Genomic DNA, 14,664 nt, shown 5'->3' with positions numbered 1-14,664 from the left:
TGTTCCTTGAATCTGTCAAGCTCATTCCTGCCTTAGGTCCTTTGCACTTGTCCCATCTCGCCCTCAGTCATTCTGAATGGCTGGTTTCCTCTTGTCATGCCGAGCTCAGGCCTTCCCTGACTGTCAAATCTAATGTGACTTCCCAGTCACCATACATCACATCACTGTATTTTAATCCTTTATGTAACAGAGAATCACTAACTAGTTTCTGATCTGTTTACTGCTTCTCCCTACGCTAGAATTTGAGCTCCACAAAAGCAGACTGTCTCTTGCTCACCACTATATACCCGATTCCTGGAATGTAGAACATACAAAGCACTCAATAAGCATTCAATGAATGAACGAACTAATGAATTTTGCTTGGGACAAATACAAATGAAGGTGAAGACATTAAAAGAAATGAGAAGGGATAAAAATGATAGGATCCAGACATTTACATAATAAATGCCTTTAAGGGCAACCACAAACCTGCCAAGCTCAGCCCATGCATTGCCTGTGCCTCAGTAGCACAAATGCATTGCCAACCAACCCAAGCCAAACCACCACAGAACCTCAAAGTTGAATGTTTACGTAGGGTTAATTGAGTGCAAGAATGGGTATGGAGAGCAACCCCTGAGTCTCCATATCAAAGCCACTTTGTGAAACTCTTTACCAAATGGTGGCTCCTAGCCACCATGGCCAATGTCATGGCTCAGCCTCAGAGAGTCCACCTCTTCTCCTGGGACACCTGCATGCATCCTCCTGTTAAAGCTTCCCTTTGAGGCCACAGAAAGTACCTGCAGTCTTTACTGATTCTTTCCCATCACAAGTGATTTGCTCCTTCTTCCCCACTTCCAGAGAAGCTTCATCTCTCACAACTGTTCTTAATATTCTGCCCCGCAGTATCATTACTTATTTCATCTTTTTTTTTTAATCAAATATCTATCATGCCTTATTTAGGTCCATTCTCTTCAAAAAATTTTTTGAGTATTTATTCAGTGTTTTTTGAACATTTTTTGAAAATGAAAAAAAAATGCTTGTTGAACTCAACAAACATAAACCTCTTGCTGCATGGTAGATGATACAAACTGTTTTAACTTGACATTTACTAAGTATTTAGTATGTCCCAGGCATAATAACACCCTTATGAAGATAATGGCCAACATTTACTTGGCGTTTATACTGTGTTGGACACTGTCCTAAAGATTTATTAAATATCTCATTTATTCCTCACTTCAGTGTTATGCAATAGGCACTACTGGTACCCCCATTCTACAGAAGAAGAAACTGAGTACAGAGAGATTAGGTAACTTTCCCAAGGACACACAGTTGGTAAATGATAATTTGGCCATTCCCTTGATGGGAATCACATCTCACAAAAGATTAACTTATAAATAGATGGTCTCTAAGCCAATGTGACAAGTGCTATTACACATAAAGTGCTAAAAGAACACAAACTCCAGTCGGGGGATGAGCCTAAAAAACACTCAGAAGAGACAAGCTTTAAGTCAGGCTTTAAAAGAAGAGTGGGAGTATCGCAAGTAGTCTAGGAGAAGCAAGGCTTGCCATGCTGAAAGCAGGTCTATGCAAAGGCATGGGGCTGCCAAGCACATGGCAAATTTGGGGACTAGTAAGTAAGAAATGACTGTAATCTAATCATAACCCTCAAGAAGTCCTAAGACTTCTTTAGAGAGGTATGCCAAAGAAGTGTCATTAAAGCAGTATACCCTTGCATTTACTACTCTTCAGAAAAGACTCTATTTTCCAGGCTATCAAATCAGTTTGTTACAAAGCACAAATATTCACCTTTTGCTTAAGTAATAACTGTAGATACAGACCAAATTTTAAGCCCCAAAGATCCCCAAGAATGCCAGGACAGCACTCTCTCCCCACAAATGTGCTAGTCTATTGCTTAGGACTTCCAACTGCGAAAAAGACCAAGGCAATAACTGCAAACTGCACACCACAATAAATTCTGCTCTGTGCCCTCTAGCCTCTGCTCATGCAATTCCAAGCCTCTGATATTGGCCCCAAATTAAAACTACAAAGACAACTCAACTCTTGTAATATGAGAATACTTATCAAACTTCTACTGAATGCAGCGCAAGGGTGGAGAAAAAAAACAAATGAAAGACCATCCACCAGTTCTGTTCTCTGTTATTTACTGATGGCTTCTGACTGGCTGCAGACAAGTAAATAATATATAGGAGTCTAGGAACGCTCAATTGTGATTCACACCAACCCCATCAGTATAAAGCTGTTAAGAGTCAAAATCTTAAAATGATAATAAAAAAAAAAACCTAAACAAACAGAAAACCCTGTGTAGCAGCTACCTAACAGCTCCCCAGACTGAGGATGAACTGTTTCTTTCCAAACAAACAATAAAATCTGCACAATCCAGCTTTTGTTGGTGGGCTTAGCAACACAGAAAACACAAAGGGGGCTTTTGTGTGAATTGCTGTTTCTGGGTACGTTTTACAGGCAGCAGCCAGGCTAGCTGCTCTCTCTCTCATCTCCCCTATTCACACAGGCAAAGGATGGTAATTAAAATCAGCCCAGGGACCAGGCAGGAAGGCTCACTCAGGGCCACTATAATTAACCTCTAGTAGGTAAGACTGCACAAATGCCACTGTGGGGACCCAGAGCAGGAGCAAGGGCCACAGCCTTCCTTCAGATGCTCCTCAAAACAAAAGGACAACCCAAGATCATCCTTTTCTTTCTGCACAGTGGTTCAAAGGAAAAATAAAGGTCTTGAATTCTACAAAAGTGGCAGTTCGCTCTAGGAAGGAGCTTGAAAGAAAAATGGCAATAGAAATTTTCATCAAACTCAGTCACAAATAGCCCTGCTGGACTCCAGCCTCATGCTCTGTAGGAGACAGTCCTTCATATCCAGTGGGTTCACAGCCTTTCCATTCACACCAAATACCAGTAACAAGCATGGCACATGGAAAATTTCTAGTGTCAAGGACCTTGAGAGAGAAAGAGTGAGGAGAGGGTGGGTGGAGCAGCAATGGGGTGTCAGAATCATTTGGGGCCCCAGTCACAGCCATTCTGATTCAGTGGGTTTGAGATGGGGCCAGAATATAGCCTAACAAACACCCCGGTGCTTCTAATACAACCTACTGCAGCCATCTTTGATAAACTATAAACTGTATCAAAACCAGATTTTACAGACATTCTTAGAAGAAAACACAAGATTGTAGAAGATAACAGAGGGAAACTTAACTGAGCCTAGAGGGAGACAGCATGCTGGGTGGACAGAGCCCCACAGGAAGTATCAGGGTATCAGGGTAAGAGGCTGGACCAGACTCCCTCCACCACTGGCCAGTTGTAGCACCTTTCCAGTCTTGGAGGCTTCTACAATCACTGGCTAGAGAGGGAAGCTGGTGTGGTGGGGATCTGAACACACAGGCTCTGGTGTCAGGGCCTGGCTGATTGACCCAGTGGAGGGCTGTCCTTCTGTATCTGGGTTTCCTCATGTGATGAGTTAAATTCTATGTTTAACTCACACAGAAATTCCTTCTGACTGGCTGCTGCCTAGAGGACTCTGAAGCCTTGCCCAGGCTCCACAAAAAAAGCACAGAGAAATCCATCGGCCCTGTCTCTACAGGCAGGGGATGCAACTCTGGCTGGATGAGCTAGAACATCTGTCCTTACTTTTAACGTTCCCCAATTCCCTATCTGTAAAATAATAATGGTATCTATATTCACTGGTGCTTGGAGAGGAGAGAAAAAACATCTGTGAAAAGGTTAGCAGCACCATGGTTAGGGACAGAACAGGAACATGGAGTCTAGGAGAACACAGAGTCAAGGAGAAGACAGGTTCAAAGCCCAGCTACGTGACCAGGGCAAACTGTCTTTGCCTTTGCAAGCCTCAGTGGCGCAGCTGGAAATGGGGATATGGTAATATCTATATGAAAGGATATGGTGAGGATCACATAAAGTGAAAGAAATGAGAAAAAGGGGACGCCCTGAGTGGCTCAGCGGCTTAGCACCTGCCTTCAGCCCAGGGAGTGAACCTGGAGTCCCGGGATCGAGTCCCACATCAGGTTCCCTGCATGGAGCCTGCTTCTCCTTCTGCCTGTGTCTCTGCCTCTCTCTTTCTCTGTGTGTCTCTCATGAATAAATAAATAAAATCTTTTTTAAAAAAAAAAAAGAAAAGAAATGAGAAGAAGCCTGCCTACAGTAGATATTTAGTAAATGCTAGGCCTCTATAACTCCTTCCTTTACACAGTTCCAGAGTTATCAAGTACCCCCCAAGTTGCATTTCTACTTTCTCACTCATTCAGGGCAGTCTCACCACAGAGCCCACACCCACCTGCTGCCACTCACAGACACAACAGGGATGATGCACATACCCACAAAACCAACCTGGATGTGCAACTTACCAGAGCATCGATGAGTACTTCCGCTCCCTCTTCACTCTCATGAAGGGTGTCTATATCTGTTAATTCCTGAAGCAAATCAACCACAGCTATGGACACATGTGAAAAGTGTTAAGGGTATCACGTACATATTGAAACCCTACTGACATTTTATCAAACTCTTTCCTTCCCTCCTGTTTCCTTGTCAATCATTTTATTACCATTCACCTTTAATACACTGTGGTTTTATTAACATCTCTTCAACAGGGTTCTACTCACAGTGGGTGTTCAGTCAATGTTGTTAACTAATTCAGTCTTTTTCCTTATGCTGCTTTCCTGGTCACTTATTCCATAGGTTCACCACATTTTCATAAATTTCAAATAAATTGCTCTGGAGGCCAACACCCTTAACCCTACCTCACAATTTAAATTCTTGGAACTCAGTATAATCTGAACTACCCTGTACAGTTCACCTTCGAAGGCAGTAACGATTTCTGAGATGAAATGGCTGGTGTTCACCAAGAGGTCGGCAGAGAGCAGGGCACAACGAAATCAGTTTCAGATGTAGAGGGAAGGCTTTACACTGGACTGCGCTAAACACCCCACCCCCCCCCGCCCCAGCTCCCTCTCCTTAAACACTGAGCTACTGTGGACATAAAAGGAAGAACAATGAGAATTAAACACTAGGCAAAAATAGAAAGAGGAAAATATATATGAAAGAAAACATGAAAGAGAGAACAAAGGAGTTATGTTTGGAAACTGTTTCCCTTCTTCACCCTGGAAACACAATCCCTCTCTCTCTCTCTCCCAACACATACACGGACACCGATACCGTGCTCTGCCGACCTGCATTTCTGAATGTCTACGAGAAGAAAGCACTGTGACGGTGACAAAAGCAAATCCATTATTCTTATTCAATGTGGGCCTCAGTTTCCTCATCTACAAAATGAGGAAGTTCAAAAATCAGAGAAATTTAAAAATTACACACCACAGGCAACTGCCAACATGTAACAAATGAGGAATATAGACATCCTAGAAAAGGAGCTACCAAACTAACTTGGAAATCAGGAATGATGTGCTAGAAGATTGGTCAGAAAACAGGAAACTAAAAAGGATGAGGGCAGAGGGGCAAGAAAGCCACACAGAGACACTGGAACGTACAAAGGTACATGAAGAAGAGAACAAAGAGGATCAGGGGAAGGAGGGGAGGACAAAGAAAGGGGAGAAGAGAGAAAATTACAACTAGAACTATGTGAAGAGGGGATCCCTGGGTGGCTCAGCACCTGCCTTTGGCCCAGGACATGATCCTGGAGTCCCGGGATCGGATCCCACATCGGGCCCCTTGCACGGAGCCTGCTTCTCCCTCTGCTTCTCTCTCTCTCTCTCTCTCTCTGTCTCTCATGAATAAATAAATAAAATCTTAAAAAAAAAGAACCGCATGAAGAGAATAATATTTTGAAAGAATAAGCTAATAGCTGTGTGCAGGCTGCATGAAAGCACCTAGTGCAGGGGGTGGGGGTGGGCAGATGGGAGGCAGGATGAGCAGGTAACTGTGAGGGCTGGGTGGGAGCCAGGTCTGGAGGAAAAGATACCATGTACCCGAATTCAGAGTGAGACAAGGTCAGAACCAGGGCAGTTTCACTAGAACTGGAAAGAAAAAAATAAAAGGAAAGATATAGGACACAGTAATAAGAATGATAGGACTTGCTCAGTGCCAACTGACATTCCAGGTATTTTATGAACATTTTTTGCTGAAAGAAAAAATATTAGCAGATTTGTTTTATTCATCTGTAACTGACCAGTTGACCATCAAGCACAAGTAATTAAACTCTCTGTGCCACCTTCATTCACTCTTTAAAGTGATATTGACCCAAAACACGAGAGTGCTACAAAACTTAAGACAACTTTGGACAAAACTCCTTTATGTGCTAGTCTAGTTTTCATTAACAAAGTAACCAGAAAGCAGGTGACACAGAAGACCACACATCATATTTGACATATAGTAAACCAAAACACTTAAGTTGAATTAATTAAAAAAAAAAAAAAACAACTGGCTACCAAACTAACCTCTAGAAGCCCCAGAGCTACCCGACTCGTAGGAACTAGTAGTAAAGACTGCAGTGGTCGCCACTGTAATAACCACCATGTCTAAAAGTCATCATTATGCCAAGCACTGTGCTACCAAATTCACACAAGGGCATTATAAGATACGTGTGATCCCTATTTTACAGATCAGAGAGGTAAAAAGCTCAAAGTGGTTAAGTACTTTAGCTAAAGGTCACTGCAATATTAAGGCAGAATGTTAGGTCCATCTGGTTCCAAAAATGATACTTTAGCCACTACACTTCATATTACTGCACAGGGGAATACATACCAAGTTTAAACAGGGCTAGGTTCAGGTAAATTCTAGCTAATGACTCTATTGTAATTATAGTGAACTGTCACAGATTTCTACCAAGAATTATTAAAAGTTTCAGGAAGAAAAAAGATGCTGAAAACTCCCCCTCACCCTCCTCATCTAAGAAACTCCCAAATATATGCTCTTAAAAAGTTCTTCCATATAGAGTGTAAAAATCCTATTATCTAGTCATATGCTTATTTTATATGCATGGCATTTCATCTCTCCATCCATCCATCCATCCATCCATCCATCCATCCATCCACTGTAGAGTTAGAGGTCTGTAGGACAAGAACATCAGGCATGTAGAGTACTATCATTACCTCCCTTGAATACGCCATGCAGAACTAAGAACTCATATAGGATGACTGTTCATTAAACAACAGCCTCAAGAGACAGGTGGGGTATATATGAAAGAACAACAGATGAAGAGTCAGAGCAAACAAGAGGACAGGAGTCATGTCGTATTCATCTTTGCTTTCTATCTTTAGTGACCTGAACTATCCCGAAATTATCACTAGTTGTATAATTCTGTCCAAGCCCCTTCAACTCCTTACAGCTTAGTTTCCTCACCTGTAAAACGGTAGCAATGATCTCTGCTCAGCCCATCTCACTGAGTAGCTAGAAGGAATAAATAACATCACGTAATATCAAAGACCAAGCAAATCAAAGTACTAAGAAAACATGAAAGTATCTTATAATAAAGACTGTTAGCCAAGTCTTCCCAGAGAACAGAGAAAGCCCAGCCCTCACTGTTGCCTTCACTTTCTCCTGAAACCTCTAAAATCTAAAATGTAAGCTAACAACAGCATGGTCTCCCTTTCTGGGTCACCATGGGTTGGAAGATCTAATTTTATATTTCGGCTATGCCATAGACATTCAGATTGATCAAGTCCTTTTTCAGCCTCCAAGGTCTTATGGGCCAGATATCATATTTTTCTTTGATTAGTCTTATACCATGCTCACAGATGTGTCACATTAAACCTACGAACTTTTTATAAAAAGGAAAAAAAATTGACAATGGTGGTGGTTTTATATAGGACAGGATAAATGCCTAACTTTCACCAAGGAAAGTCATTTCTAAAAATGTTCCAATGGTTATCTCCTTGCCTATTCTCCTGCCTCAGTTGAGAAGTCAAACGTGAAACCAGTTATCAGCTACCATGACTGGTAAACATCTCATCAATTCTACTGCTAACTGATTTTACATAAATTCCTAACTTTCACCAAATAACCTTTCAGCAAGGCAGTAATAAGTCCATAATTTTAATTATCAACTCCTGGATAATGTAATATGACCCAGAAGACAGGGGTCATTTGAAGACCAGAAAGAGGAATGAGAACCAAAACTAAAGATAGACAGGCAGACTCTCAATCTTGATGAGAAAATTCAGCATGGTCTGCCGCCCATCCAACATTTCTTCACAAGCAGACTCTGGGCATGGGTGATAGGTTTTTCCACTGTAGTTACAATTTCATTTCACAAGGTAAAAGGCTCTCCCGTCCAAGTATAATAGGAAAACAGAGAGCCTGTCTCTCTGTGAATTACTAAAACACAGTTTTTGATAGCCTATTTTGTCATGTCGAGTAGAAAGGCCACCCCGCACACTCCCTCCGTACCTGTCCACTACTGGGGCAATAAGCTAGTGTAATAAGAGGTGAAGTAGAAAAGACCAGCTGGGCATGAAATGGTCCAGAATACAAAGGCTCTTGGAAAAAGAGGGTATTTACTTCCACTTTTTGGCTTTAGATATTTGCTTTTGGATATGATCCACGTAGAGTTTGGGTACAGAAACTAAACATTAATCTCATTAATCTCCAATGAGATGTGTCCATAAGGAACAAAGTTATAAGATGTAATAAGCAGATGGCATTTTTTTTTAAAGTCATTTCAAAAAGAATTCCTTAAAAAAAAAATGAACCAGTCTAGATCCAGAGACTATACCCAATTTAATGGAACAAATGTGGGTTTTGTTATGTTTTAATCTTTTTTCTTTTACTCCTAGGTTCGGACAGTGATTCGATATGGCTCAATTAATGCAGATGTATTTCAAAACACAAACACAATGGTCTTTTTCTCTTTTTAAAATAGTTGGCACAGAGCTACCTAGAATAAACCTGGACTCTTAATTTTCTCCCATTCCTAGATTAAACTAATATGAGGGAGAAAATGCACTCATTCAAGATTCATTAAATACCTACTACATTCTAATGGGCACTATTATGCCACAGGGGAGATGTCCAAAGCAGGTTACAAACCACCCTATCTTCCAGGTGCATGGAATTCACCAAAATCTCATAAATAAGATCAAATGTCAACATTAAGAGGTCCTTTTCCTAGATTACCATTTTGGCACTTTTTACCTGACCTGACTTTCTTCAGAGCATATTTAAATGGCTCCAGAAAAATGGGTGACTTATCAGCACAGATTATCAGGCATGTCAAACTACTGAACGAGAATAAGAAGTACTTTCTTTTCAATGTAGTTTTGATTCTGGAAATATCAAGATGAGAATAGCTCCCAGCAAAACAACAGTTCAAGATACACAGTCTTGTTAGTGCTTGTAGGAATGCACTGGAGCAATAGCCAACTCCCTCCCAGTCCAATTAGAAGAAAGCCCTTAAGAGGCTCAAACACTTCCCAGCCCTATTCCTGCTCATTAACACTGGGGGTCTAACACATGGCACCCCTGACTATTGTACACATCCTCTGGGACAAGATGGTGTGTTGCAGTCAGTTTGTTCCACTTTAGCTTTCTCACACCCAAACTGCTCAAATTCAATTGATCCCTGCTGGTCTAAAAAAAGCCTGTCTGCTCTTTATTTTCCAATTCCCATAGTAATTCTTCACAAAATCCAACAGGACAACTTTGCAGGTCTTCCTGGCTTCCTAGAGTCTAAGCAAAGTAGACAGTAATTTAGAAAAGAATAGTTCTAATAACCTAAAATTATCCCAGACAAAAAAAAAGCTGTTCCATCAGCACCAATAATCTCCCCTATAACTAACAAATTTCTCCCTCCTGCATATTAGTATGCAACCTGCTATAATAATGCCTTAAGCTACCATTACAATGAGACCTCATTTTTCTGAATCACAAACAGGTGGAGAGAAAGCGGACTTTGAACGATTTGGTTTACTCAATGTATATGTATTTTAAAGAACAGAGTACCTACCTGGGAAGCAGTAGTCTTGATGTTTTGGGTTTTGTTTTGTTTTCAAGAAAAGTCATGAGCCTGATATCCTGGTTAGTTTGTACCAACTACATGAGCACATCAGCTTCTAGCACGTAAGAAATGGCAATTTCCATTGCCAAGGTACAGACCATGAAAATAAACTTGAAACACACTCTAATCTCCACATCTATCAAAGGCTTACCCATCTCCAATGCCCAATTCCCTAATCACCCCCAAGCCAGAAATGACTCACACCTCAGAACTCCAATGGCATCTCGTGAGCATAATACTCCAAGGGCACTTACCACACATAGCAAGTAACTTGTAAGTAAGTGAGTGTTTTTGCTCGACTAGAGTTATTATTTCTTCTTTCCCCAAGAGGACCCAACAGAGCTTATCACAAAAAGGAGGAAGCCAATAAATGCCGTGATCTACCACAAGTACTTTAGAAAGGATTCCACGGACTTGTCACTCAAGTTGAGAACGAAACTAAGAACATACAAAAATAGGATGCTTATGGATTTGATGCTGTGGTCATTTATTATTTTTGTTGGTGGTAAAAGGGGTGACAAGCCACCACCTGGGGTTTTATCTTCCTCTTGTTTTATTCTTCCTTGTTCCTTTAGGCAAAATGAGTAAATATGGCTAAAAGTGGGCCACAAGAACTGTTTAGCAGAACCTTAAGAAAATATCTTTAAATGTACCTTTGATTTTATGTTTCTGTAGAAACACTCCAAAAGGTTCACCAAAAAAAGGGGCTCTAAACATATTTAAATCACTTACTTCAAAGGAAGAATGGTTTTAAAAAGCAGTATTTCTAAAAGACAGCAGCTGTTGGATCCTATCTTGTGTTCCCTTCTAGCACATTCAGAGTGACTCTTCAATACTGTGTGAGGGGTATGCCCCTCCCTCTCTGCCCCTCACCCCCAGAGATGCTCTTCACAGACCAGAATTCCACTCTGCAGCCAACCATGGCTGGGCTCCAGCCTCTCAAGGGGAGAGATGAGGCACAGAAGCGCTGACAGGCCCTCACGAGCAGCAGTGATGCAGAGCGCCAGAATAAACTCTGAAGCTGCTTCTCACGGTTGAAAGGACAAGGCACAAGCTGTTTCTCGCATCCTCTGCCTCTTAAGGTTACAACAAACCAGCCTCTGATCCAATTAAAATCCAGATAGTTTATGTTTTCTCAGAGAAGGACAAAGCAAAGATGACCTGTGCTTGCCAGGAGCATAACCAGCCACATATGGTCTTGGTTGATAAATGAAGAGTTAAAAAAGATGAAAGATTTAAGTCATGACTGCCATGAAATTGTTTATTCATGGTAAGGTGTTTCGGGCAGTTACAGCTGTACAACAGTAAATTGTTAACAAGCATCTCCTGAAGAAAAATCTCCATTATAGATCACAGATAAGACAAGAAACAGAGTGCAGTGCTACTGGGAGATCAGCGTCCTGAAATGGGAGAGGATGTGTCAGATGCAAGTCAAGAGGGCCTACCCTTTCCTGAAACCACTTTCAAGAAAAACTGTACTTTGAGAAGGATGACATTTACCCTAATTGCTGCAGCTAATTAAAATTAGGTAATTAAAAAAATTTCAAATGCACTTTAAATTTGATGTAGGGCATAATTAAAAATCAGATTTAAAAAAATATCATTAGGGCAGTAGGGTGAAGGTTGGCATATGAGAGGGGGGGAAAAACACAGTTTAGCTCTGAGAAAACAGGAGGGAAATGGCAGTCTGTCAAAGTTATTATAGGGGGACTTGTTTTTTTCCTTTTTAAAGACCAGAACTTAACAACTTGGAACATCTGTGCCCTTGCCTTTCCCAAGTATGCCGATGTCGAACAGCACTTCTTGTGTCAGTCTTCTCCCCAGCAGGAACCAGGCTGGTGAATCAGCAAAATGTCAGGATCTTCGGAAAGCTGCTACTATTACTTTGAATTAGCAGGAACAGAAAAAGGGAACAAGAGTTGTGTTTCCAGAAACAAACTTGGTGATTCCTGTGTGAATACACAAAGTAGCAGATGACACTGTGCAAATCTGTCAGAGATGCAGTCAATCCTACAGGGGAAGGCTCAAGGTACACTTGAAACAACACTGGACCGGAAATCAGGGGCCTAAAGACCCAGCCTCAACCTCAACAGTTAGCTGTCCAACATGCAGACCTCTGATTTGTCACAAAATTAAAAAATAAGGCACTGGGCTAAGTCATCTCTCAGGTCTGTTTGGATTCTTAAAATCTACCATTCTGTAGGTGAGTTAAAATGTGAAGTCACAACTAGAACTCTGTGAGGACTAGTCAGTATCTTGAATAGGGCAGATACCCAAACATGTAATTTAGTGACTGATGCTGCTTGAACATCCAGTCTAGTCCATTGTTCCTAGGGGTCTAGTATAGTGCCTGGTGCATAATAATAAGCACTCAAAGCATATCTACTGAATTAATTCATGAGATCCTAGATCCTATACTAATCTGATCCAGAAACAAGCTAATCAGCCAGGGTTTTCACACAACCCAGAATCCAGCAGTACACCCAAGGAACACACTCAGCAACCTGGGGACTGACAGAGTGATTCTTAATACTATCTAACCTTACAAGTCTCAGAAATGGCTTAAGATCACCCTTCAAGAAGCCTGCATTAAAATTATTCACTGACTTATTTCTATGAGAATTATCAGGGAGGAAAGAATCTAGTCAGACATGCTCTCAGGAGAGAGATTACCAGGAAGATGAAAACCACATGAAGCAGCAGCAGATTCCCTGTGAATATCATTCAGGCAGACTAACTACATTTGTCTCATACCTTCAGAAATCTGGATTCAAACAGAACAACTATTGGAAGAGAATTTGCTTTAGTGAACATATCCCCAACCACAGGCACATCAGAAACCGTTTGCAGAAAGCTGCTGCACATCTAAGAGCAAAGACAAGGTATAAAACGGTTTTGGAGGTCACCATTCAAATTCAGTTAAAAGTAATATCTACTAAGCACCTACTGCGTGTCAGAAATTGCTTAGCCTTTACATGGTCTTCTTTAATACTCCCTAACAATGAAAGGCAACTCCACTTCCCCAGATGACAATACTGAGGGCTGGAGGGGCACCAAATTTCATATAAGAAATGAAGCTAGGAGTCAAACCTAGGTCATCTGTTTGGATCTAATGCTCATTCAATAAATATTGCATGTTTCTGTGCAGCAAACCTTTTTTAAGGTATAGGGAATATAGCAATGGACAGAAGAGATTAAATCCCTATCTTCCCGGACATTCCAATGTGCTTTCTACCACGGTTCACTGCCTCCTTTTGTCTCATCTCCACTGGGCCATCTGTTAGCAGAATGATGTCTAGATCAACAGATTCAAATCCTATCTGGCCTTGCCACTATAATGGACCTGGAAAACCAAGATCCCAAGAAATTAATGCTATTAAGGTATGAACAGATACATCACAACGAGTTCCAGCACTAATAAGAGAAAATAGAGGACAATTAAGGGTTGCCCAAGATTTATTCATAGATAAAAACAGATTTTCAAATAAGTAAAGAGCAGCGTGTGTTTCAAGATGGGAGATAATTAGAATGAAAATAGAACACCAGACGTGAACAGCAGACATCAGCAGAGACAGACAGGAGAAGAGAGTAAACAGTATTCCCTCACCCTGTCAGCCTTCCTACTGAGGACATATCTGAAAGGATATCCGTATTATCATGTCCAAGTAAGCCAAGAAGAGACTGCACAGCATTCAGCTCCACTAGAAGGTGGTACAGGTCTGGCATGGTGGCCACCACGTGCATCTCCTGAATGATGTCATTCAGGTCCAGCTCAGACTCCATAAACCTAGAAGGGGAAAACAAGACAGCATCAGTGAAAGGAAAGGGATACTCTCAGCAATGAGGAGCAAAGAGCAACATAATCCAGACAGACAATCTGTCAAAGTGTCTGCAACAGACCAACCAGGAAGTACACTCATCCAAACATCATACTGTCACACAATTTCCTTGAGAAATCAATTTCCTCATTACAAAAATCAATCTTGGATTCGGATCTCATTACAGGGTTCCCCTTACTCTTGCAGTCACAAGTTGCCTTTTAGAGGCTCCTGAAGCATTTTGTAGCATTAAATGATCTGCCCACCAGTCCTGTAGATTAGCTACCATTACCACTCAGTGTGGCAATCCACCGTGTTGTCCTGACACAGTTATCCTACTAATCCAAAAAGGGTTTCTCTTACCTGCCACTTCAGAGCAAGGGCCAATTATTCCCCTTGCCCAAAGATATTGGGATTCTCCTGCCATCCAAAAATACCCTGCCTTCCTCCAAACCCTCTCAGTGAGATGATTAGGAGGTAGATACCAAAGTAAAGCAGAGCTAGTCTCTGGCATCCTATAATCACCACCAAACCTTACTCAGTATGATACTCCACTCACATTTTCACACCTGAACCTTTCAACAAATCTAGGCCCAGGCACTAAGAACAAAACTGCTCTGCATTCACCTCTCCCAGCCCTCCCCCGGTATTTGACATATAAGAAATGCCCACTAAGCCTTTGATGAACAAGACAGGAAGGTTTGCCCCGAGGAGGAAGTGAGCCAATCCACATAAAGCGACTGAACAATACCCAACTGAAAGTAACTGAAGGGAAGTAGTAGTTATGTCGTTGTTGTTGTTGAAGTAGGCTCCATGCCCAGTGTGAAGCCCAATGTGGGGCTTGAACTCATGACCCTGAGATCAAGACCTGAGGTGAGG

At 41.5% G+C, this 14,664-nt stretch overlaps 1 protein-coding gene across 5 annotated transcripts in view; it reads right to left on the bottom strand.

Moving 5' to 3' along the window:
- The window catches only part of CTNNBL1 (catenin beta like 1), a 161,378-nt gene that overhangs the window by 102,869 nt on the left and 43,845 nt on the right, over positions 1–14,664 (bottom strand). For all 5 annotated transcript variants that reach the window (XM_038572282.1, XM_038572285.1, XM_038572281.1 and 2 more), the window contains exons 4-5: positions 13,615–13,754; positions 4,368–4,465 (exon numbers count right to left, since the gene is read on the bottom strand). In XM_038572282.1, the coding sequence (XP_038428210.1) occupies positions 4,368–4,465; positions 13,615–13,754 (238 nt within the window). The remainder of the gene's footprint in view (positions 1–4,367; positions 4,466–13,614; positions 13,755–14,664) is intronic.

Source organism: Canis lupus, chromosome 24, assembly GCF_011100685.1.
Source record: "Canis lupus familiaris isolate Mischka breed German Shepherd chromosome 24, alternate assembly UU_Cfam_GSD_1.0, whole genome shotgun sequence".
Lineage (NCBI taxonomy): Eukaryota > Metazoa > Chordata > Mammalia > Carnivora > Canidae > Canis > Canis lupus.
Note: the sequence above shows the minus strand (reverse complement) of the source record. Positions and strands in the feature narration are given on the sequence as shown.